At 44.9% G+C, this 24,762-nt stretch overlaps 1 protein-coding gene across 2 annotated transcripts; it reads left to right on the forward strand.

The window, feature by feature from the left end:
• The first annotated feature begins 249 nt into the window (after positions 1 to 249).
• On the forward strand, positions 250 to 24,721 carry TNN (tenascin N). Of its 2 annotated transcripts, XM_014943373.1 has the most exons (16): positions 250 to 676; positions 1,683 to 2,060; positions 4,590 to 4,853; positions 5,737 to 5,922; positions 6,455 to 6,544; positions 8,758 to 9,021; positions 11,940 to 12,203; positions 13,137 to 13,400; positions 14,832 to 15,095; positions 18,908 to 19,038; positions 19,568 to 19,700; positions 20,532 to 20,683; positions 21,745 to 21,841; positions 22,525 to 22,692; positions 23,507 to 23,670; positions 24,254 to 24,721. In XM_014943373.1, the coding sequence occupies exons 1-16, from the start codon at positions 265 to 267 to the stop codon at positions 24,398 to 24,400; spliced, it is 3,378 nt and encodes a 1,125-aa protein (XP_014798859.1). In that variant the 5' UTR covers positions 250 to 264; the 3' UTR covers positions 24,401 to 24,721. The 2 variants fall into 2 exon arrangements, with proteins under 2 accessions (XP_014798859.1, XP_014798858.1); XM_014943372.1 differs by lacking the exon at positions 11,940 to 12,203 and having other exon boundaries at positions 265 to 676.
• Positions 24,722 to 24,762: the final 41 nt, after the last annotated feature.

The raw sequence follows: 24,762 nt of genomic DNA on the forward strand, positions 1-24,762 counted from the left end.
GCCTGGCAGTCTAGAAGCTCTTTTGTATCTAACTCATTTTTCCAGGTACTGTCCAACCTAGTATTGAATCAGGGCAAAAGAGAATTTGTCTTTGCATCTAACTCATTTTTTCCAGGTACTGTCCAACGTAGTATTGAATCAGGGCAAAAGAGAATTTGTATTTTAGAAAATCATGAAAACCAGCTTACAATACTTACATTTTTCCTCTTCTTGAAAGCAGCTGTGCTGTTTGAGGGGTCAGTGCTGCCTCTGAAAGCCTACCAGATGGATTTCCAGAGCTGGCTTGCTTTCCCAATGGGAATATTGCTGTGCTGTGCTTTCTGGACATCTGCCACTCAACAACCTGCATCTCACAACTGCACCAGCAATGGTCAAAAAATATCCTTCAGCCACTCCTACAGGATTGACCTGCCCACATCCTCTCAGATTAAGGTGGAAGCAGATCCTTTACAGCATGAAGACAACGGTGGGGTGCAGCTAGATCCTGGGGAGGCTGAAGAAAACGAAGAGCAGAATATAATCTTTAGACACAACATCCATGTGCATGCACCCAAAGGGGATGGTGAAACTTTGGCCCACTTTAAGGATCTGCTTGAAAGGATGGAGAAGCTTGAGAAAGAAGTGGCAGAGCTGAGAGAAGTTTGCAGCCCTCAAAAGTGCTGTGGGGGAAGCCAAGGTAAGAAACAATTGCAGTATCTGCTCTTACTTCCCAGATACAGCTTATTTACTGCAGAGATTTGGGGACTGGAAACCATTTGTCAAGGTTATGGGGGTTCTTCTCAAGTGAAATGCTCGAGTCCTACAGATGGGATGGTGCTCTGGTTTCTGTGATGTGCGGGTCCCAAAATGTGGTAGTACGTACCATATCTGGAACCAGCACAGGTGAAATCTCACCGAGCATCTCCTAGAAGTGGAAGAGAACAGTTCCCAAGTTTCACATAGGTGGAAGGATTCAATGGTGGAATTTCTGGGGGAGGGAAGGGTGAGAGATGAGGGAGATGCTTCTTGTTGCTGCCTCTTCCTTTCTCATTTTTGTCTCCAGAATTTTGTAGTTTTTGAGAATTTGTCTTTTTACTTCCTTCTTGATAACTGACTGAGAGAAGAGCAGAGTTTCTGGTGATGATTTTTTGTGGTGGCCACTAGCTCTGCCTGTGATCAAAGTTTTGTACCAAGTGGTCTCTAAGAGAAGGCTTAACAAACTGATGTTGTTAGGGGAATGGTGACAGAAATAAGTGTGAAGTCTGTGCTTACATGAAAAAAAAGATGTATACCAGATGAGAATAATGTGCTTTCCATTTTCATAATGCCTGTGGTGAAAAATGGTGAGCTTAAATTACAGCCAGGAAGATTCAGGTTGTGAAAACCTGTCAAATTGACTCTCTGGGGCAGTTGTGGAATCTGTATTCCTGCTGACTGCAGACAAATGTGTTGGGAGAAGCAAGGGTGGAGCTGGTCCCTCCTTGGACCTGGGGCAGATGAACAAGGTGATCTCTTGAAGTCTTTTTCCGCCCATATTTTCCAGCAATATTTGTGCTTTTCCTTTAATGACCTTGAACACACTTTGGAACTACCTGTCTATTGCTATGTTCCTAATTTTTTTTTTATTTTATTTTTTTATAATTTATTTTCTCTCATCTGTGTGTTATGCTTGCTGTTGTGTACCCTGTTGCTGCTCTGTCCAGGTGTCTCCCATTGCAGTGACCACGGGACTTTCCTCTATGAGACCTGCAGCTGTAAGTGTGACCAGGGCTGGGAGGGCAGCGACTGCTCCCACCCCACCTGCCCTGGCCAGTGCAGTGGCCACGGGCATTGCGATGGTCAGAAGTGCATCTGTGATGAGCCATACTTTGGTGAGGACTGCAGCCAGCAGCTCTGTCCTGGGAACTGCAGTGGCAATGGGATCTGTGACACAGCCAAAGGGACCTGCCAGTGCTACCAGGAGTTCATTGGAGAGGACTGCAGTGAGAGACGGTGTCCTGGGGACTGCCGTGGCAATGGGTTCTGTGACACAGGAGAGTGCTACTGCCATGAAGGCTTCTTTGGACTTGACTGCTCCCAGGGTAAGACATGACTGTGAGATGTTTCTCCCTTCTTTCCTTCATTCTGAATTTCCCTCTCTACCTCCCATAAACACTTGGTTAATCCCTTAGGTAAACCAGGCCTGGGGTTACCATGCTCCTCTCTGAGTTCCTGTTGTGCTAAGGATTGCTGACTGATCCTTGTTTTCAAGAATTGCCTGGAAAATGCTTCTGAATTGGGCAAAGGTGGAATTAGTTAATGGTAGTGCCAGTAAGCCTGTGTGTAGCAGCTGAAGGAGAAGACAACCCAGACAACCAAACCCTTCCCCACCAGCACACAGAGAAGGGAAGGGGGGCCAATATGCAGAAGAGTGGAAGCTTGCAATGGTCCAAAGGCAAATGCTTCCTGTCTCAGCGTCTGTAGCCAAGCACTCCTCTCCCATAGCTGCAAAATTACCTTTTCTGTTACAATTTGCTTTAGATTTCTGCATTCTGGGAAGTTTACCCTGACACTGTTTTTATGTATTTATTACTATTACTATGTTTTTTATGTATCTCAGATCATGAAATTACATATTTTGGCGTATATAGCCATGGTAACGGGAACCTCTGAATATCTAGACGTTACTATCCAGCATGCAACAGTATAATTAATGTCTTGCAATTCCTTGTGAAGGAAAACTAGAGGACAAGGACGCATTAAACAGCAGGTATTTGCCTGTGCTGTTTCTGGACTTTGTTTACTGGCATTCCAAAATAGCACTGCGGGATATCTGAAGATGAATAAACCAACCGTTTAAAGCATGGGTATCTACCAAAACAGTTGTTTGGTATCTCAGCACAATATTAGTTTAACCAGGAAGTCTATGTGTTGGTGCTGTAATTAGGAAATTGGAAAGGAAAACAAGGAGGGACTTCTTGGTGTTCCAGGGGTTCCCAACAGGCCCCATGTGAGCTCTCAGCCCAGCACTGGATCTATAATCGTGCGGCTCGTTTCCTGCTTGCTTTGGCCATTAGGGCCTCAACTGGCTTCTGCAGTAGAAGCTGCCTGATGGAGAGAGATTGATGACAGAGAGCAGAATGCAAGATGGACTCTGGAACAACCCACAACCACCCATCCTCCTAATTCACCTCACCCATTAGTACTCTCTCTGTGCTCACTTCAGGCTAGGAGGTCTTCTGCTGTCAGAGAGCAATGGGAGGTAGTTTTCAAGGGTTACCACGTCCAAGCAGTACCTCCTTCCCCCTCACACCTTCACGGGGCTGCTTCCCCCTGCTCTGACCAGATATATCTTTGTCTGGTTCTGAAGTGCTTGTGTTCATCACATTGGCTGGAGAAGATGGCCCTGATACATTTCCGGGCAGAGCAAAAAAACTTGTAAAAATAGATCTGCCTGGGCTAGAGAGTCACTGCCTTTGCAAGAACCCCTCTGCAAAACCTCTTCCTTGAAAACATGAGCTGTCCTAGGCATTGTCCTAAGCAGATGATACCAGTTTCTTATGCTATATCTCTCCTTTTCAGAGAGGCAGATACAATCCTCTTCTGAACTATGCTTAGACAAGGGATAAACTGCTCTATACGTATTTAGGTTCTTTAGTATTTTACTGCAAAGCTAGATTATTCAAATCCAGCTTCGTATCACAAGGAGAGAGAGGATAAATGTTCTCACATTTTGTACAAAGTTTCCATCAAAAGCAATGGCAAGCACAAATTGAGGCTGTGAATTATACAAGGGAATGAATGCTGCCTTTCAAGTGAGAAGAATCTCATGATGTTGTCTGACCTAGTCTTGCTGATGCATGCCTTTTTGCAGGCACTTGCTATCTGTGTTTTGCTATTGGTTAGTGCCTGCTAATGAAATACAGCTTCTGAATGGTTTGATCAGTTTATGATGTGCTTGCTTGTAATTAAAATTAGGTAAACTTTCTGACAGATGTTCTACAGGCCTGTTTCCAGACACTGATTATCTGTCTGTCTTGAGGCAAAAAGGTTAAGGCAGTGTTGGTGTCGTGAAATTGATTATGTGCCACAGATTTGCCCAGATCTCCTGCAAGCACCAAGTGTAAGTTTTTATCAGCATAAAAGCTCAGTTTTCTACCTCTATCATGGAGAATCTATGTTCCCCACTTCTGGGGACCAGTTGACATCTTGAAATAACTCCGAGTGACACAAAAAGAAGGTTTTGCCTTTTTTTTTCTCTTCCTACAGGCATCAGAAGTGAGTGATACAAAAAGAAGGTTTTGCCTTTTTTTTTTTCTCTTCCTACAGGCATCAGAAGCAACAGCTTTATGAGATAGTTTTCCTCATGCCAGTTTGGGTTTAGAAATTGGAGAGTCCAGGAAATTATTGTATTTGTCACTGACTGACATGTTCATTTGTTTTTAATGATATGCTGTTGGGCGGAAAGAAATGCATAAGTCCAAGATAACCACAGACTGGGAGTTCCAGTTCTGTATTATCTCTGTAGTCGAAATAAATCTGAAAAAAATTTCTTACATGGCCATGTGAGCCCTGGACCAAATGCTAAGACATCATCCTCATTGCAATGTTTTTCTTTTTTTCTCTTCTAGTGCTTGCTCCTCAGAACCTGCAGCTGCTGAACTCCACAGAGAACTCTCTGGCTGTCAGCTGGGATAAAATAATTGATGTGGATAATTACCTCCTTAGCTATTATCCAGTAGGGTCTGAGACATTGGTGAAAGAAGTCCATGTGCCTGAAGAGCAGCTCAGCTATGAGATTGTGGGTCTCCGTCCTGGCACTGCATATAATGTCACACTTCGTCATGTGAAGAAGGGGTTTGCCAGTGAGCCCAAGTACCTAGAAGCAAGTACAGGTAGGAGCAGGCAGCCTTTTTCTTCACAGTCAGAAGTTATAGATCCTTAAAGTTAAATTCAAATAAGTGGAGCAAACTGTTTGGCTTTGCAGGTTTGTAACATCCTGTCTGAGCTCAGGAGAGCACTTTCTTCTCCTAGTCAGTTTTGCCATTTTATTCTTCTGGAGAATCTATTTACGGATATATATCGTTGGGGCTAAACATATTGCAAATTTCCTATCTCTCCCTTTATCTTGTCCAAATCCTGCTTGCACTGACACTCTTGAATTCCAGGAAATCCATAACGTTGCCTACTGCAAGAAGCAGGAATGGAAGCATGTGAGATAAGGCCAGCGTGTTGTTAATAATGCACTGTTCAACTGGATGCAGAAGGGACATTAAAGTAGGCAGCATTTCTAGGTGCTAATTCTCCAAACATGCTTGCAACAGCAAGTTTTCCTCATAGTCTCTTCCCAGAACTGAATGAGCCTGGTGCTACTGAAGTTAGGAGGCTGGGTATGGGAAGGCTGCATATTTGACACATTCTCTCTCTCTCCAGATCTGAAATACTATTTTATTAGCAGCTGGTAGTATGCTGTTTGCTTGCACTTGGCAAAAGCGGTGGAAAGTTTGGTTATTTGACATTTTTCTTGCTTCTATCACAACAGGTGGGAGCTAAGAGCCAAAAACCTCTTGAGTTGGAGTGTTACCATGCATAAAACTAAGCCTGTTGAAATAATGATTGTGCTGTACTTGTTTAACTCTTCAGTTGGGCTCAGGAAACCAACTCGGGTCTCACAGCAGGCAGCTGGGGAGGGAGGGGAGCTGTTTAGCAACCTCCTATTTTCTATTCATCTTTTGGTGCTCATCCTGCTTCCTCACGGCCCTCTGCTGTCCTTCACAGTCCTGCCTGCACTCAGTGCCATCTGGGTGACGGAGGAAATGGAGCACTCTCTGGAAGTGGAGTGGGAGAACCCATCAACAGATGTGGATTATTACAAGCTGAAGTTCAGGTCCCTGGTGGAGATGGATGAGAAGCAGGTCATGGTGCCCAAAAGCAATGACCCTAAAAGCAGACACATCATGACTGGTGAGTACTTGTGGGTATTCCAGACAGGGCAGGAATAACTGGAGTTGTTGATTGATTGTAAGACCATAGTCCAGAGACAATTCTTCTCTTGTTTGTGAGTGGCCAGTTCTCCTTCAGCTTGTGCCTGCTGTAAGATAAAATGAGATCTATTGGGGTTCTCCTATGCCATAATAATGGGTGTCTCCATGAGGAGAAAGCTTCTATGCTCTGTGGATACCAAGTTTCAAGGCATATTCATTCAGCTTTAATTCTGTCCTTGTTAGGAATAAAGTATATTCTATTTCAGAGCTGGTAACACTCATGTTAAGGAAATCCTCACTTTCTGTGTGTGTCAATGTATGCCCTAATGGTAAGCCTGGACCAAAATTGCTACTGAGGCATTCTCAAGACAAAAGGAAGTTAGACAGAAATCTAAATTTAAGTTTCTCTCCTCTATGAACCAAGAAATGCGTAGACTAAAAAAAATAGATTTCTTTATGAAAAAATACTGTCTTTCCTAATTGTTTATAATGCTCCCTTTTGGTCTTTGTAGGCCTGAAACCTGGCACAGAGTATGAGGTCACCGTCATACCTGTGAAAGACAATACAGAAGGGAAACCATCCTCAGTGAGTGGTAGGACTGGTACGTGGAAAGTGGTTTTTTGGTTTGTTTTTTTTTATGATACTGACGTTTCTACAGCATTCAGAGACAGATCTGTCAAGCTCACAGCACGAAAAGTGCACAATTGGCTGCTTCTTCATGCATGACCTGCAACCAGGTCTGTTTGTATCTTGTTTAAGCTTGTCTACATCATATATTAAACACTAAACCTAGCCCTAGCTGAGTCACTTGCCTTGGTTTTAAACCTACAGTAATCTCACCCTTAGCTTGACTAACAGGATAAGCATAGTAAGCTGCCATCTGTATGGAATAACAACCCTCAAACGAGCTCAGAGCTAGGTCCAGCAGTAACTCAAAGTTTGCTGGTTCATGACTGCCCTAACTAGATCATTGACAGGATGACCTTGCTTAAACCTGGCTCACATGATTTACTGTCTGGGTATGGCCCTTCCTCGCAGATCCTCTGGGCAGCTGCCACTCACTGCCTCATAGCTATTAGCTGCTGCTGATTTGTCTGGTCTCTAAGCCCAGCAGCAATAAAGAAGAGGCCAAGTTCTTCTTCCTTCCCATATTGCTGGGTTCCAGCATTATTTTTCTGTTCAGCAGACTGAGCACAACAGCTGGACTGAGGAGCAGACCAGCACAGCGTTGCCAGGCCTGCATTTCCACTGGGTGCTATAGTCCCAGCTGATACACCTGCCCCCATGGAGATGAAGTTGTGCTTGTCTGGCAGGCTGCACAGTGGCACAGTCCTGGCATTTCTGTGGTAGCTTGAGTCTTCAACTCTTACATGGGAAGGGACTGAAGAGGCTTCATCTACTTGATGGCCCTTAGAGGTTGAAGCTTTGGATTGCTTTGTCTTGTAACAGAACCCCAGTCATAGTCATCTCCAGCATGGGGAGGGCATGAAAGCATCTTCAAGCTGTCTTCTGCTCTGATTGTGTGCCGAGTACAGCTCAGAAGTTACTTTACTACTACTTATGGGCACAAACTTGAGTATAAGAAGTTCCACCTAAACATGAGGAGGAACTTCTTTACTGTGAGAGTGGTAGAGCACTGGAACAGGCTGCCCAGAGTTGGTGGAGTCTCCTTCTCTGGAGACATCCAAAACCCACCTGGACAAGTTCTTGTGCAACCTGGTCTAGGTAGACCTGCTTTGGCAGGGGGGTTGGACTAGATGATCTCCAGAGGTCCCTTCCAACCCCATATAATTCTATGGTTCTACCACTACTATTACTTTAGTGCTATTTTTCCTGTAACTGGCAGCTTAGGCATTCCAGACTTGAATATTAAAGCAGATCTGGAAACCCTGTTGGTTCATTGATGCTTCAAGCTCTTCAAAAACATGGCAGAGTATTTTTGAGCTATTATAGTGAAAAAAAAGACCTTGAAGAATTAAGATTCTGCGAACTCTGAAATCAGCTCCCTTACAAAAGGATAGGCATGCTGTGACCAAAGACTGGAAAATCCCAAATCAGGCCTGATATTCCTGGGCTTGTCTTGTAAATTATTCTATTAAAAGAAAATTGATTTAAAACAACAAAACTTACAACCTGTACACTGCCATTGTAAGGCTGCTTTTCTTCCTTGCATAGACTCTGATTACTTGGAACGCCCTTAGCTTGTGTTTTCAAGCTGTTCCTCACAGACTTAGGGGATGCAAAACTTCTTAGAAAGGAAAAATAAATCCACAATGAGTCATCCTGCACATATTTGTATGTAACCCCTGGAATTTAGGAGCTTTGACTAAGGCAAATAGCAGCTATTGCTACCACTAAACTCTGATTCATCACCTAAAATAGCAGAAGCCTTGGGGGAGTCTGAGAGACAGGTCTGCAGGACAGGCAGAAAAGGAGGAGCAACAAATGGCTGACTGGAGGCAAAGAAAGGATGGAGGCAGCCCATGCTTGGTGCTGTGAGGGGGGCAAGCGAGAAGGTAACACTCAAGTCAGTAGCCATGGAAGATGAGGCAGGTTGCCTGCAAGCTCTTACTGCAAAAAACAGTGGAAAGTTTTGAAGAAATGGGAGAACAGTCCTGCTTTCTCCCCAGTCTGACTATGCTTGTTTCTCCTGGATGCCTGCCTTTCTTGAGGGGCTGTAGGGGGAACCTGGGTGACTGTGTTTTAGCTGGCCAAAGCAGCAAGGCAAAAATGAATGAAATATGTGTGTGTGTGGTGACAGTGGTTTAATTCAGCTGGAATTTCCTAATCCTGCACTTTGAAATGTTCTCTCAGGAGTTGATAGCCCAACCAATGTGGCAACCGACCAAGTGACAGAGGACACAGCCACTGTCTCATGGAATAAAGTCGAGGCTCCCATAGACAGGTACATGGTGAGATACACCTCAGCTGATGGGGACACCAAGGAAATAGAGGTGGGGAGTGAAAATGACGTCGTCACCTTACTGGATCTGAAGCCAGGCATGGAATATATCATTCACATATGGGCAGAGAAGGGACCCCAGCGGAGCAAGAAGGCAAGCACCAGAGCTGTGACAGGTAAGATGTAGTATCTGCAGCACAGGGAGCTGAGTTTGATTTTCAAACTCCATAAATATTATTTTATTTATTTATTTGTAAAGCTTCTCCTGCTTTGCACAGCTTGTTAGTGAGGCAAAAAATTCCTGTCTTTGTTACTAGTGAACAGGTCTCCAGCTCAGCTTGAAGGCTCTTTGCTTTGAGTCCTGTTGTGGACAGGCCCTGTAGCAAGGCACCAGTTACAGAGAACAGTGAAACAGCATCATAACTGGCATGTGCAATTCATGCCTTGTCTTTAAAATGCCATAAACCACCTCCAAGTTTTTCTTTGCTTGACTGTTGTGGCCTTTCCCAACAGGACAGGGAGCTCAGACACATTTTGCACAGAGTGTTTGTAAAAAGGAAAAACAAATTGATTGGGGTCATGCGATCATTAGGATCATAAAGTAAGGATCATGTGGAGGATCAAACCTCTGAACAGGACATCTGGTCACTGTCCCTTGGTGTCCAGGAATCTCCACTGGAAGTGTGCTTGCAGCAGGGTCTGCAGCCAGATTGGGAAATGCCTTGAACTACTTTTTGGCTCAGTTCTTATAATCCAGCCAGCCATGGTCCAATGTGTCTGTGTGTACAGGAGCAGTTTCTGCTGATGATTTACAAATGTCTTATCTATGGGCAATCTGTACTTCTGCAGCAGAAATTACCTAGGGGAGTGTTTGGGATGCTCCACTCAGGATGTTAACCAACACATTTAAGCATATAAATCAGACTAGACACAACAGGAGCTGCCTCGGGGAATTTGTAGAACTGTCTTAAAATTCCCACCCAGAGGGGATTAGTAAGGATCAGTGAAATGCTTAATCATGAAGATCAGTCAAACACTTTTAAGTTGTTCCATTGTCTCAGGCCAGCCCATGTTCTTGCTGATACAGGTGACTGGCTGGGGAGCTCCTGGACCACACAGGGAGTTCAGGAGTTAAATGGACTGCAAATGCATACGGGCACAGCCCATACCCAGCTGCAATGTGATTATAGCTAAAGAACAAACTTGATTTTCATATCACTTGATTTTCATATCACTCAAGAAAATAATTCACTTGATTTTTCTTGCCACAGGTGAGAATCTTATACTGCTAACTAGCTGAGCTGTGATTATTCAAATGCACGTTCCCAGGCTGCGCTGCTGTAGGGTGACACAAAGGAGCCTCAGCGTATTTCATTAACATTAGAATTAATGTATTTTCATCTCACAAAAGAGGTGAGATTAGCAGACACAGGTGGAAAATCACAACTTTTACCATGGCGAATGTGCGGTAAATCACAGTGCAGCTAAGCTGGTGTGTGGTAATTACAGTGTAGCCATCAGATGGCTCTGCGTTTGTGCCCTGGAGTTTAGAGCCTTTAGCAGAATAAGCTAGAATAAGAAATGCTGTTCCAATAATTCGGGAGGCATCTGCAAGTCCTTCATTACTCAGGCTGCTGAGTTGTCTTTAGCAGTTCAGTGGAAAAAAAACCAACCAACAAACCCAACACAAAAGACCATGCTCTCTGTATAGGTCATGGGCTGTCCTTGAAGTGGCACATTCCTGCAGGCTGCTCTGTGATAGTGACTTAAGGCTTGAGAAGGCTAGTGTCATGTTTTTGTCTCTGAAAAGGGCAAGGGAAGGATTGTGGTAATGGGAGGAGATTGAAAGTGGCTTTTTTCTGTTGGAGAATGTGAAAGTAGTTTACACTGTCATTGCCTGGTTCTTCACCCTCAAACCTTCTCTTAAGAAATTGCCAGTGTAGTGGCCACATAGTGGCCAGATGGCTGACAGAAGACACAGTCACAGGTTCCTGGGGTAGGGTCTGGCCTCTGATAGACAGGTACTTGGTGACATACAACAACATGGCTGATGGGGACACAAAGAACATGGAAGTGGGGAAAGGACAAGAGCATCACTGCCCCGACAGCACTGAAGCCAAGCAAAAAGTGTGCCACTCTGTGAACAGAGAGGGGTGCCCAGCAGACATCTCAGCTGTGATAAGTAGGAAGTTTTGCTTTAGTAGGAAACAATCTTGTCCCAAGAGAGCTGCATTTCAGAGAGAGATCCTGAGCAGGCAATTTGATTTTTGGGTTAATTCCCAGAGAAACTCAGGCAAGAGGTTGGGATCTTCAGAAAGCAAGAGACAGTAACACCATATTCTGCATGGGCTTTCCTTTCTGCCTGCGCAGGGTCGGCTGTGCTTTTGTTGCCAACAAAGAGCCCTGCTGTTGCAGGGAGACCATCTGAAGTACTTCAGAATTGGGCACCTCCCAGCTTTGTAGTTCAGGCTTGTCCTTGATAAGAAATAAAAGATGAGAAGTGGAAGAAATTGGCTGGGCTCTTGAGGGGAAGGAGTAAGTGCAGCTTCACTGGGACAACTCATGTTCTTCGCTTCTAACTGTTCCTGCAGAAATCAACAGCCCAACTCACCCAGCCCAAGGGCAGAGGGCTTGGCCACCTTGGCACTGACATATAAATATGTATACCAATGCATCAAGAATGGTAGGATTTGCAGGCAGTTAGCCCCCTTGTTTTATCCACCTTGCACTGTGTCCAACAGTATAAAATGATTTGGGGCCACAAACGATGATATCCAATGGGACTCGCTTAAGCGTCAGTTATTTATACTGCATGATCAAAATATGGTTTGTAGCTGATGATGAAACTTCTATTAGACTTACTGGTTTGAGCTGGAGAATTAAAACAAGCAACCTTTTGGACACACAAGCCTTTTTTAGGTCTCTGTGCATAGAATAATTTCCCAAGGCTCATCTGTTTTTCCAAATATATTTGACAGTCTAATAAAACATACTACCTCTCCCTTATAAAACCTGTGTTTTCTGTGTCTTTAGGCCGTTGTGATTACCATAGCACTGTACTAAAACTTCTGATCATGATGGCTTTTACTTACAGAAATTGACAGCCCAACTGAGCTGTTGACTGAGCAAGTGACAGAGGATACGATTACTGTTTCCTGGAACAAAGTCCAGGCTTCAATAGACAGATACAGAGTGAGCTACACCTCGGCTGACGGGGACACAGCAGAGAGAGAAGTGGACAAAGACAAGGATGTCACTACCTTGGCAGGACTGAAGCCAGGCATGGAGTACACCATTTACATCTGGGCAGAAAAGGGAGAACAACAGAGCAAGAGGGTGAGCACTGAGGCTGTGACAGGTAAGAGGGCGATAGGTTAAGAGTCTAAGTTACAGCCCAGCTTTGCCTCAACACTGAGTAAATCCATCCCAAGGCAGTTTCATGGCAGAGGGAGATTCGGGCTTAAGAAATCAGATCTTCCAAGTTAGTGCACCTTGCTGTGAAACTTATTCAGCTCATCACAGAGAGACTCTAATTACCTGTATGTACTACAAATGGGCTGTGTTGTGATTATTAATAGGGATTAGGGAAAATGAAGCCTTTGAAGCAGTGTCTCATGTATTTGTATAGTCTTGTTTTATTCTGGTTGGTTAGTTTGTTTATCCTTCATTGTGGAATGGGGAAGGGCTTGCTTCCTTTTTGCAGATGAAGAAATTGAAATGCAGAGAGGTTAATAGCATGCGGGATGCCTTTTCTTGCAATGGGATGATTAATCCTTGTTCCTCAGTTGTTCTTACCAGGATGTACTTTCCCCTGTGTGGCCAGTCCTGTGCTGGTTTGTAACAACACTGTAAAGCTGAATGTCTGAACTGATTGCAAGCTGTTGTAAGCATTAACAAGACCCATGCTCTAGGTCAGGAACTTGCTGAAGGAAGATGAGTAAATGTTGTGCCCAGGTCATCCTGGTCTCTTAACAAAAAAATCTCTGACTGTTCTGTCACTTTCTGGACAGATGTGAGCTTTAGAGGCTTGTGACCATAAGAAAATGAGGAAGTAACAGTATCTTGCTTTGCAAGTGTTCTATTCCATCCGGGTCAGGACTGTTCCTTCAGAATGCTTCTGTACAAATTAAATGATTAAAGACCCCAGTCAAATCACTTCAGACCTTGATACCTACCAGCTTTGTGGGTCCAATCAGTGTGTAATCGGAAATAGGACTTGAAAATGGAAGAAACTAGCAAAGCCTTTGAGGGGAAGGAGTGTCACAGTCTTCACTTTTAACTGTCTCTGCAGAAATTGACAGTCCAGCTTACCTGGTGACTGACCAAGTGACAGAGGACACGGCCACGATCTCCTGGGACAGGGTTCAGGCCCTCATAGATAGATACATAGTGAACTACACTTCTGTTGATGGTGACACAGAGGAGATGGAAGTGGGAAGGAATGAGACTACGACAACTCTGACAGGACTGAAACCTGGCATTGAATATGTCATCTTTCTGTGGGCAGAGAAGGGAGCCCGGCAGAGCAAGAAGATCAGCACTGAGGCAGTGACAGGTATTCCAGAGAATCTTTGTGGTTCTATGTTGCACTATGTTGAAGAGGTGATCTCAATTTCTGTCCTGTTTTTTTTTTTCTGGCCTCTTGCCAGAATATACTTGCCATATACTAGACACTGGTTTGTCTTGAGGTCACCTGTGATGAGGGCACATCCATGCTCCGGGCACCTTCAAGCTTCAGATAGAGTTGGTGCCAAGTCTAGAGAACTTTTAGGAACTATTACCTGCTCTGTTAGTTCAGAAACTATCAGCCCAATGGGAGCTTCACAGCACTTTGCTAAACCACTGTGGTCCTCACTTATCAGATTTGCCTGCTCTTTTTGGTCTTCAGGTATGCTCAGCTTTGCTGGTGTGGCTGAGCTCACAGCAGACACTACTGCTGTTGAATCCTGCCTAAACTTTGGATGGTTCAACTAGTGTAGCTGATAAGAATGGTATTTATTAATGAATCAAGGCTGAGAAGGAAACATCCCTATCTTAATAATCTTCTCCCAAAACATGGGAGGGTAGAAAATGGTTTGAAGCTGATAAAGTCTCTTAACTATCAGTAATTCCCTTTGTATAATCAAGGCTTTTGCTTACGGAAGCTGCCTGCCTGTCAGACTGAAGACAAGCTGTTTGGCAGGGGACACTGCTAGCATTTCCTGGGCATGAGGGAGAGATGGGGTAGGATACAGGTCTTGCTGACCTGATTAGTTTGAAGGCAGATGTGCTGCACATCATCCCTGTGTGGGCAGGGAAAGGAAGCAAGCAGAGCAAGAGGGCAAGCACGAACACTCCCACAGGTGACCTGTGAAAATCTTGGGTTGTGATTTTGCAGCTATGGAGGGGTGGCAATAGCTATGATCATCTTTGGCCACCTCTTTTGCTAAGGCCTTCTTCCCTCAGTTGTACTGTAGAGAAGTGTTAGGTCTTTCTGGCACCTCACGGGTCAAAAAGAGGTATTTGTGGGGGAGGCGGATAAAGGGGAGCAGAGTGTTGGTGCTGCCTTGGTCTCTCACATCTTCTCTGCCTCAGCGTACCCAGTGTCGGATGAAGACTCCAGGGCTGTGCGTGCTCCCAAATAACTGGATAATATATCTTTCTTGAGGCTGTGTCAGACCTAAATTCTTATGAGCATTAAATTTCAGTTGAACCTTCTGCTGCACAATTATTCTTCCCGGTATCTCTGCTTGATAATTTACTCCTGAGGCCTTTGTATGAAGATGGCTGCGCCTCAGTGCCTTACCTTGTTTTACTGCAGTTCTTTGTTGTCAATAGCAATCGTGGTGATTAACCACTGAGACCCAGAAAAAGTTACAGATGAGTTAGTCCATGTCAGTCTTAGCTTCCTGAGGGTAGGACCATGGGGCTTAAGAGAGCAAAAGTTTTAAGGGGAACACGTGTCTTTTAGTTACCCACACTTTCTACTTTGTGCTTTATTTCTTAGAAGTGGACAGCCCAAAGAATCTGGTAATTGACCAAGTGACAGAGGACACAGCCACCATCTCCTGGGATAGTGTCCAAGCTCCCATAGACAGGTATATGGTGAGCTACACTTCTGCTGATGGGGACACCAAGGAAGTAGAAGTGTGGAAGGACAGGAGCATTACCACCCTGACAGGACTGAAACCAGGCATGAGGTACACCATCCATCTCTGGGCAGAGCTGGGAAGCAAGGAGAGCAAGAGAGCGAGCATTGACCTGCTGACAGGTAATTGTGGGCAGGAGGGAAGTGAAACTGGGTAGAAGGACTCTAATCCTTTGTTATTTTACTTTTAATCATCTTTCTTTGCATTAGAGGGTAATGAATATCTACAGTGATAAACCTGTTCTGGAGATTCAAGTGTGTGAGTATAGGCTACCATAACAGAGACTGCTGTTGAAGAAGATGCAGGTGTCGTAATACAGAGTAATGGCAATGGATGGTACCCAGCTTATTTCACTAGTCACAGAATCACAGAATCTTCTAGGTTGGAAGGGACCTTAAAGATCATCTTGTCCAACCGTCAACCTCACTGACAAAAATAGACACCCACACAACAAACAAGGAGCATCATCACTAAACCATCCCTCCCAGCACTTCATCAACCCGTCTTTTGAACACCTCCAGGGATGGTGCCTCAACCCCCTCCCTGGGCAGCCCATTCCAATGGCTGATAACCCTTTCAGTGAAAAAAATTTTCCTAATATCCAGCCTGAACCTCCCCTGGCGCAACTTGAGGCCATTTCCTCTTGTCCTGTCGCCTGTGACTTGAGAGAAGAGACCGACCCCCATCTCTCTACACCCTCCTTTCAGGCAGTTGTAGAGAGCAATAAGGTCTCCCCTCAGCCTCCTCTTCTCCAGGCTGAATAACCCCAGTTCCCTCAGCCTCTCCTCATCAGACTTACTCTCCAGACCCCTCACCATCTTTGTTGCCCTTCTCTGGCCCCGCTCCAGCACCTCAATGTCTTTTTGTGGTAGGGGGCCCAAAACTGGACACAGTACTCAAGGTGAGGCCTCACCAGTGCCCAGTACAGGGGGACAATCACCTCTTGGGCCCTACTCGCCACGCTGTTCCTAGTCTGTAATCAAAAGCATGCCATGCTTCATGTACTGCTATCAAGTTTACCAGTAACAGAGGTTTAACAGCCATCGTTAAACCATTTTAGAATTGGGGACAGTTAAAACTAATGGCCTGTCCTTTGACTTGTGATCTTAGACTGGTCCTAGGCGGCTTCCAAGCAGGCTTAAATCTGTCCTGTTCAGTCAGCCATAAGGGTTACAGTGTACTGGGAGCATTTCAGGGTCACTCCGTGTCCATTGGCCTTGCTTGTGTCCTTTTCTTAGTTTACAAATCAAGCTGGTGTGAGATAGAAACATCGAAGCTTGGATTTAGGGCAAGATGCCAAGCAGTTCCCCAGTGCTTAGAGGTCGAGGGCAGCTGAGGGAGACAAATGGAGATCTCTTGAAACCAAAAGACTGAACCTGTCTGGAACTGGAAATGCCAGGAGACTTTCAGCAAATTGAAATGTTGGGGTTTTTTTTTGAACTGGAATGAAGATGGAGACACCTGGAGATTTTACATGAAGGGAAAATGCTGAGAGAGGGAATGCATTTAGCATTAGTAGGGATATTCCTGAAACATCTGCACAAAAAAAACATGGAGTGGTTGTTTTGTGTTTTGTTTTGGTTTTTTTTCCACTATATTTCTAAGAGTAATGACATCTCTGCAAAAATAATGCAACTTCTGAGGGGGGCCATGGAGTGGTTGTTTTGTGGGGTTTTTTCTTGCAGTATATTTCCAAGAGTAATGACACTTCTGCAAAAATAATGCAACTTCTGAGGGGGGGAAAAATAAATTTTCTTACTCAAGGTGATTATTCCCTATCATTTACAATGGCTGTGGCAGGGAGCTTTTCTGTGGTGGTTTCCTGCACCCAGGGAAACTGCTGACTGGTCTTCAAAAGCAGTGCTGTGAAACTGTAGGGCTGTCTAAGGCTGCTCTTCCCATCCCTTGCTTCTCGTTAGGGATTTGGTACCTTTTGGCTCCCTCTTCTGTCCAGCGGGAGGTACATCTAACGAGCTACACTTGAGAAGATTACTGTAGTGTTTTTCTTAAAGCAGTTGTTAAGTGGTCGGGAAAAATAAATTTTCTTACTCAAGGTGATTATTCCCTATCATTTACAATGGCTGTGGCAGGGAGCTTTTCTGTGGTGGTTTCCTGCACCCAGGGAAACTGCTGACTGGTCTTCAAAAGCAGTGCTGTGAAACTGTAGGGCTGTCTAAGGCTGCTCTTCCCATCCCTTGCTTCTCGTTAGGGATTTGGTACCTTTTGGCTCCCTCTTCTGTCCAGCGGGAGGGATACATCTAACGAGCTACGCTTGAGAAGATTGCTGTGGTGTTTTTCTTAAAGCAGTTGTTAAGTGGTCTCCCAAACGAAGCATAAGTTCATTAGATAATGAACTACCGCTTAACTTGGAGCCTGCTGATAGGTTGTCTACAGTTTTATAATGAATAGCCAGTGTTTTAAACAACATGCTCTGTGAACATTGGTGTTGCTATCCCTGTTCTTGTATTCAGTAGCGGGAGGTACATCTAACGAGCTACACTTGAGAAGATTACTGTAGTGTTTTTCTTAAAGCAGTTGTTAAGTGGTCTCCCAAACGAAGCATAAATTCATTAGATAACGAGCTAACGCTTAACTTGGAGCCTACTGATAGATGGCTTACAGTTTTATAATGAATAGCCAGTGTTTTAAACAACATGCTCTGTGAACATTGGTGTTGCTATCCCTGTTCTTGTATTCAGTGTTTTGATTCTTCTTCTCTACCTTTGTATCTACTTCAAGTGCTAACCCTATACACAGGAGAGCAGTGTTTCCTGGGAGAAACAACTTTGCTCCACTCTTCTCGTTATCTAAGACAGACATAGTTTGGCCTTGTCTTCTGTGGCCTTTTCACAACTGTAATATTTCACTGATGCATTATAATTACTGTTGTGATTATCCTCATAGCACTCTTCAAGGTCTAGGAAGTGTTGTTGCCTGGTTTATATGGAGAAGAACTGAATCAATGGGCAAGTTAAGTGACGTGGTCATGGACCTAGGGAGGTCTATGGAAAAGTTGAGTTGAGGTGAATTATTCAGTTATAGTTTGCTGTAAACTCAGGTGTGCTTCAGGGTTGGAGCGTTCTTCCCTGAAGGCCAGCACCACTCACCAAGAACTTTCCTTCTAAAACTTGGAAAGCCAGACAAACCTACTCTTTAAATTGTTTTCCTTAAGATGTTCCCCAAACACCTGAATATAGCAAACACAGGATGAGAATTAGGGAGAGGCTTCTTGATTTTTGTTACTTCCAACTAAGCTTTGGAAAGCACTGCAGCCCTGCTGTGGGTATCTCAGATACTTTTTGACAACCACTGTGAACTGGCATTGCTTAAAAATAATTCTGTTCCTCTCCTCATGCTGTACTTGGGCAGTCTTGACTGCACAGGAAAAGTCTGGCTCAGCCTTTGATGTCAGTGAAGGAGCTGGTGTCCCACATACAGCACAGTCTAAACCGTAAAGCTGTGGGTTTCTTTGTGTTCCTGCATTTATTAAAGAAGGCTGAAACATGACAACAATAAAGCCTGCAAAGTCATTCTTCATCTGCAGTAGGGAAACGAGGGGTAGGGGCTCTCAGCAAACCACACATGGGCCATGCTCCAGGGTTAGGGTATAGAGTCAAACCTGACCTGTCTGTGAATGCTCCTCAGAGATGAGCCTGATGGAGGCTTCTCAGGGAGACGTGTCTGGACCTCCTCTACCCTGTACAGTTGGGCCAATTGGAAGGCTCACAAAACATTCTAAACCAGATCTGTAGCAGTCCTTGCCATGTTTGCTCTAGGCTTCCACTGCTTCTTGCTAACTGTGAAGGTCACTGTGTTACTTCAGAAGTTCCCAATTAACAGGATCAGGCATTGAAAGCTCAGCCCAAGCCCTGCACTGCAGTTGCTGTCTTTCATTTCTGCAATGAGACTTGAATTTTCCTTTCTTTTTTGATAGAGATTGATCCTCCCAAGAACCTCCGTATATCGGACGTGACTCATTCTACTGGTGTGGTTACCTGGACTCCTCCTGAAGCAGACATTGATGGCTACGCTCTGACCTACCAGGGTCAAGATGGCATGAGCAAGGTACAGCTAATTCCTCAGCCTGGCAGACCCCACTGAAATCACCCCTATGATTATGGGCTCTGTCAGTTGGGTCTTGTGGGTATATGGTTCACAGAAAAACAATTTTGAGGGGGAATTTATGCTATTCACTGCCCAGGGAAGGAGAGCTTAAGGAAGGAGATGTGCTACTGTTGTGAGTAGAAGCTATGGAGGAATTTTGTGAAAGTGGAACGCCACTTCCCAACAGACTACCATGTGCAGAGAACATGTTTGCTTCTTCACTTTTCTTTTTCTAACTTGATATTACCTGGAAGGGCAGCACTCGCTAGGATAGAGTATCCTCAGTGTCCTAACAGTGTATCTTGAGACCTTGCCCCAAATCTTCCATCTGAGGAGATGGACTCCATGTTTCGAGGATATACAGTGAATGTGCCTGTCTGAACTCTACAAGAAAAGCCCTTAAATAAGTACGGAGTATGAGGCACTGTGGTCAAGAAAAGCTAAATAATGTTCAGAATTGGATTGATCTTTGATGTGTTTTATTTGGCAGGAAGTACAGCTGAGTCCTAGCGAACAACGGTTTGTGCTGGAAGGCCTGGAACAAGGAGTGAGGTATACTATCTTTGTGATGGCCTATAAGGGAGATCGTCAGAGCAGAAAGACAGACAGCACCTTCTCAACAGGTAGGATTTGGCCTTGGTTGTTGCACTTTTTCCTGTGCTCTGGAGCTGTTGTGCTTTATGGTAGAGGTCAGAGGTGGAGTTCATGTTCTGCAGATGCACTGGGAAACTCTGTGATCATAAGCAAGTCAATTATTTGTCTCCTGGCTGGGAGTCCATTCTAAGCCACACCATCTGGAGGCTTGGAAACACAACAGGATAGTGTGAGTGGAGATTGCCCACACTGGTCAGTGCTGCTGGCAAACCTTGCCAGCCAAGTGTGGGACAAAGCCTCCTGGTGAGCTGCCAGTGGGCAGGAGAGATGATGATACACTAGAGATTTTTCTGCACCATCCCAGTAATGGTAGGGCACAGCTGTTTAAGTACCATCGTGGGATTGCTCTGCTGCCCAGGTCGTTTTCAGAGGTCAGGAAATGTACACCAGAAGGGCAGCAAATCAAACAAAAGCTTGCTGTGGGAGCTTCTTGTGCTGCGCCGGTGCCCACAGGGATTGCCAGTTGAGGACAGATTGTGAAATGCAGGGAAATTAAAGTCCCTGTTTACCGGCACTCCCACTTTCACAAACAAGGGCTCCACTTCCTGCTCTCACTGCAACCCAGGACTGCATCTCCTGCAGCCTCTGGGGACCCCATCCCTGTGCCAGCTCCCAGGCAGCGGGGAAGGCTGCCAGCAGCAGCTTGCTGATGTAACTCACTGCGGGAGGGCACAGCAGGTTTCTTTACTTCTCTTCCAGTACCATAGTTGTTAGGAGATTGTTAAGGGTGCGAAATGCTTCCTCCAGCTCTGTGGCCTGCTTTGCTGATATGAAGTTTTTTGCTGCCTCTGTTCTCACAGTTGGCTTCCTCTACCCGTATCCCGCGGACTGCAGCCAGACACAGCAGAATGGGAACACCTCCAGTGGCATTTACACCATTTACCTGAGCGGGGATAGCAGCAGGCCAGTGCAGGTGTACTGTGACATGACCACTGATGGAGGCGGGTGGATAGTGAGTGATTCTCTGCTCCTTACTGTTTTTTGTGTTGGTTTTTTTTGTTTGTTTGTTTGTTTTTTGTTTTGTTATTTTTTTTTAATGAATATAATCAAGTGGACCCAGTACTGGTGTTAGCTGAGGCTCTCTTTGCCCTACTGCACTACTGTGTTTCAGCTCCTGCCTTGAGGGAGGGGCAGGTTTTAGGAAGGGTGGTGGATGCTGATATACCCCCTCAGACTGTCAGTAGGAATGCTGTGGGAGGCTCAAAGGCTTTTTCATTGTTTGGTCATGAATACCACAGAAAATCATATTATTGCTGATGTATATGGGGGTGCCTTCAGCCCTTTCTTAAGATGAAGTAGTATAGCTTAGCTTAACTGCCTTTCATAATGAGTTAACTAAGCTATATTATCTCATCCTGACCACAGCATAAGGCTGCATGTATGGACAGTTAATGCAGTTCAGCTGATGCCTGTTAGTATTTTAAATGCTAGTGCTGTGAGCATACACCTGGAGCCTGACCACACAGTGGTTGTTGAGTGGCTCAAGGGAATCTGGAGGCAGAAGCACAAAGGCTTTGAGGTGAGGAATGTGTATGAACGTGAAAGAGTGAATCAGAGGTTCTCTGATAGCTGCCTACCTAAACGACTGAATAAAAATATCTTTATTCCCTTTTAGCCTTTAATTTTCAGTGATAAGTGACTTTATTCACTGAAAGAAATTGCTGCATGTTACTGCCTAAGTCTCTCTCATATTAGTGAAGTTTAGGAATCCACATGTCCCTGTGGATCTTGTCCCTAAGCTTGTTATGTTTAAGTGTTTATATCATGCTTAGATTTGTGCTATCCGTAGGCATTTGTGGAAAGTAAACTGTGAAATTTGCACAGTTAAGTATTCACCACAGTCAGAAAATGGAAATTGATTCCCGTGTGTACCCTGCTGAGGTGCAGCATACCATCAGCTAGAGTTGTCTCTTCCTGAGTGCTTCCCCTTTTTGTCTGCATTTTTGTCTCTCCATCTTCCCTGTCTCTCCTCAGCTTGTCGTGAACTCTCACACAGCAATTTTTGCTTTGCAGGTGTTTCAGAGGCGGAGCACTGGCGAGTTAGACTTCTACAAACGCTGGAAAAATTACGTGGAAGGCTTTGGAGATCCCACTGGGGAATTCTGGCTTGGTACAGTACGAGGGTGTGACCAAGCAAAGAGCTGAAGATCAGCTTTGCAGAAGCACAGAAGTGCTGAGATATCCAACTCCCCGAGCCGGCAGTCTAGAACTGTCAGCTTTTTTGTCTTCCCTAGAAGTGCTGGTGAAGCACTGATGAATCTCTAGAGGCGTGCTAAGTCTTTCCACTGGCATGTTTGGGCTTTGGACTAGTCTTAGAGCAAGCCAAAGTCTGCTTATTTCAGTTTATTTCAGACTTGTGTGTTCCTATGAGAGGAAAAAGAAAGAAATTGCACTTATGAAAATGCAGAGTCTAGGATACTACACAAAACTTGGTGTATTAGGTCATTTTTATCTGTCTTGTTCTGTTAGAGAACTCTGAGTAGATCAGAGAGTCCAGCACTAAATAGGTCAAGGTCTTTGGAGCAAGAGTCTTTAAATGTTCTGGGAAAAATAAAGTTGCACTACAGCCAGTCTTGCGCTGGTTTAGGCTGTTTGTTTTTTCTGATACTGCTGTTTCTTGCCAGAAAATGAGATAAGACAGAATAAAATTGGCAAATGTCACAACAGCATCAAACAGGAAAGGAGGGATGCAGGAAATTAGCTGATTTAACCGAAATAGTCAGAAGGTGAGAGTCTAGGACTGCAAAGGTGAACAGACTTTTCCCTTTTAAGAGTAATTCTTTTTTCTTCTAGGTCTTGACAAGCTGCACAATCTCACAAGCAGCGGCCCCATCCGCTATGAGCTCCGGGTGGATTTGTGGACAGCCAGCGAATCCGTCTACGCTGTCTACGACTTCTTCCAGGTTGCCTCGGGCAAGGACAGATACAGGCTGTCGGTGGGGAATTACAGAGGCAATGCTGGTGAGGAGTGCCTTATACTTGTGCTATCTCTGCTTTGCACAGGGAAGCAAATGCTGGGACCTGTGTATTTTTTTATTTTTTTTTTTTTGCCAGTAGCATGGGAGCTCATTAGATATTAGGAAGAAATTCTTTACTGTGAGGGTGGTGAGGCACCGGAACACGTTACCCACAGAAGTTGAGGGTACCCCATCCCTGGAGCTGTTAAAGGCCAGGTTGGAAGGGGTGTTGAGTAACCTGGTCTAGTGGAAGGTGTCCCTGCTCATGGTAGGGGGATTGGAACTAGATGATCTTTAAGGTCTCTTCCAACCCAGACCATTCTATGATTTTATGATTACGTCAGGTTAGATCTTTGAGGAGAGAGAGGGAAGACTGAAGAGACTGTGCCCATAGGCCTGTCTCCTGCTGAAGAGAAGAGGGCTCTCTAACTCGGTGAAACATCAGCTGAAAAGGCAGACTGGGAAGCATTTCCTGGAGGCAACATGCTGATGGGGGAGCAACTTCTGGGGCTCCCCAGCTGGAAAGTGCAAAGAATGCAGCTTTTGCTCAGGGTGAAAGTTTGCACAAATCCTTATCATTGCCATTGTGTCCATAGTCTTCCACTTATCCTCTTGCCATTAGACCTTCAGCTGGGGGAATCTAGCCCCTGGACATGCCCTCTAACAGCAGCCCTTTAGAAATTATTGTCGAGACCCATTCTGTGCTGTTGCTTTTCCCCTGACAGGCCTGCTCTGTTCTGCCTGAAGCGTGTATAAGCCTGTAGGTTGAGCAACTGTGGTCTCTTATTCCTATTCTTGTCTTTCACTTCTTCCTTTAGGGGATGCAATGACCTACCACAATGGCTGGAAGTTCACAACGTGGGACAGAGACAACGATGTGGCTCTCAGCAACTGTGCTCTGACACACCATGGTGCGTGGTGGTACAAGAACTGCCACTTGGCCAACCTCAACGGGAAATACGGGGAGAGCAAGCACAGTGAGGTGAGTGGTGGAACTCTGTCTGGTGGTCAGCTCTTCTTGCTAGCCTTGAGAAAACACATGGGGGAAATGTCTCTCCTTGGAGCAGGAGAGATTGCCCAGGGTATCCTAACTCATTTAATTTGAAAAGAAACTGATCCAGAAGAAAACTTACTCTGTCCTCCCTGGATCCAGAGGACTGGAGCTCATGGTCCCCTGATTCTTGTGATCAGAGATACTTGAGGTGGAGCTGTCTTGATTTCTGAGGGGAACACATAAGAGAACACTCACTAGGAGCCATGCTGGGATGCTGGCTCACTGTCGTGTAGCCTTATACCTTGGCTTTCAGTGCATGTCTTGGTGTGCATCTCATTGCACAGGCTTATTTTGAGCTTGAAGATGGCTCAGTCCTGTTGTGTTCCAAACTGGGTAGATTTGATTTATAGTAGGAGTGTCTGAAAGACTGATTATAATTACAGTCAAAATGTGGTGAACAATAGCGTCTGTGTTTATTGGAGGGTTAAATGGTATTGGAGGGCAGCAGTGGTAGACTCCCAACACCTAGTCTGGGTGCTTTAATAAAAGAAATTCCTTGGTCTTTTCCCAGGGGGTGAACTGGGAGCCATGGAAAGGCCATGAATTCTCCATCCCTTTTACCGAGATGAAGATCCGTCCTCAGTCTTCCAGTAACGAGCCAATCCTGGGGAGGAAGAAGAGGTCTCTATCAGGGAAGAGTAAAAAGATCAAGGCTTAAATCAAGCTCTGTGCAGGACAGTACCCAAGGATTCAGTATTTCTTAACAAAGTTAGATTCAGACAGCTTTCTCCAACACATTGGAGACAATCACTGACCAACGTGCACACAGAGACCACTGGATTTGCAACCTGCTAGCCTGCTTCCAGCCTTTGGAGCTCCTGATGGGTGATCTGTCAGAGACTGGGAGGGGGCTTGTGGAGAGCATTCAACTTGTAGCTTCCCTGGTTGGCTAAACATGACAAGGACCTGCTTGATCCAATGTATGCAACTTCTATGAACTTTACATAAAACAAATTTTAACACGATGTTGTTTCTCAAAACCCAGGCTGCTAACGTTTTAACATGTGATGTTGTTTCTCA

This window comes from Calidris pugnax, unplaced genomic scaffold (genome assembly GCF_001431845.1).
Source record: "Calidris pugnax isolate Ruff unplaced genomic scaffold, ASM143184v1 scaffold63, whole genome shotgun sequence".
Lineage (NCBI taxonomy): Eukaryota > Metazoa > Chordata > Aves > Charadriiformes > Scolopacidae > Calidris > Calidris pugnax.

Excerpts from the sequence above, each read along its gene's own strand:
- TNN (XM_014943373.1), top strand. The coding sequence starts at position 265 with ATGGATTTCCAGAGCTGGCTTGCTTTCCCAATGGGAATATTGCTGTGC. Across the intron at positions 19,701-20,531 it reads AGACAGCACCTTCTCAACAG|TTGGCTTCCTCTACCCGTAT; the intron begins GTAGGATTTGGC and ends CTGTTCTCACAG. Across the intron at positions 23,671-24,253 it reads GGGAGAGCAAGCACAGTGAG|GGGGTGAACTGGGAGCCATG; the intron begins GTGAGTGGTGGA and ends GTCTTTTCCCAG.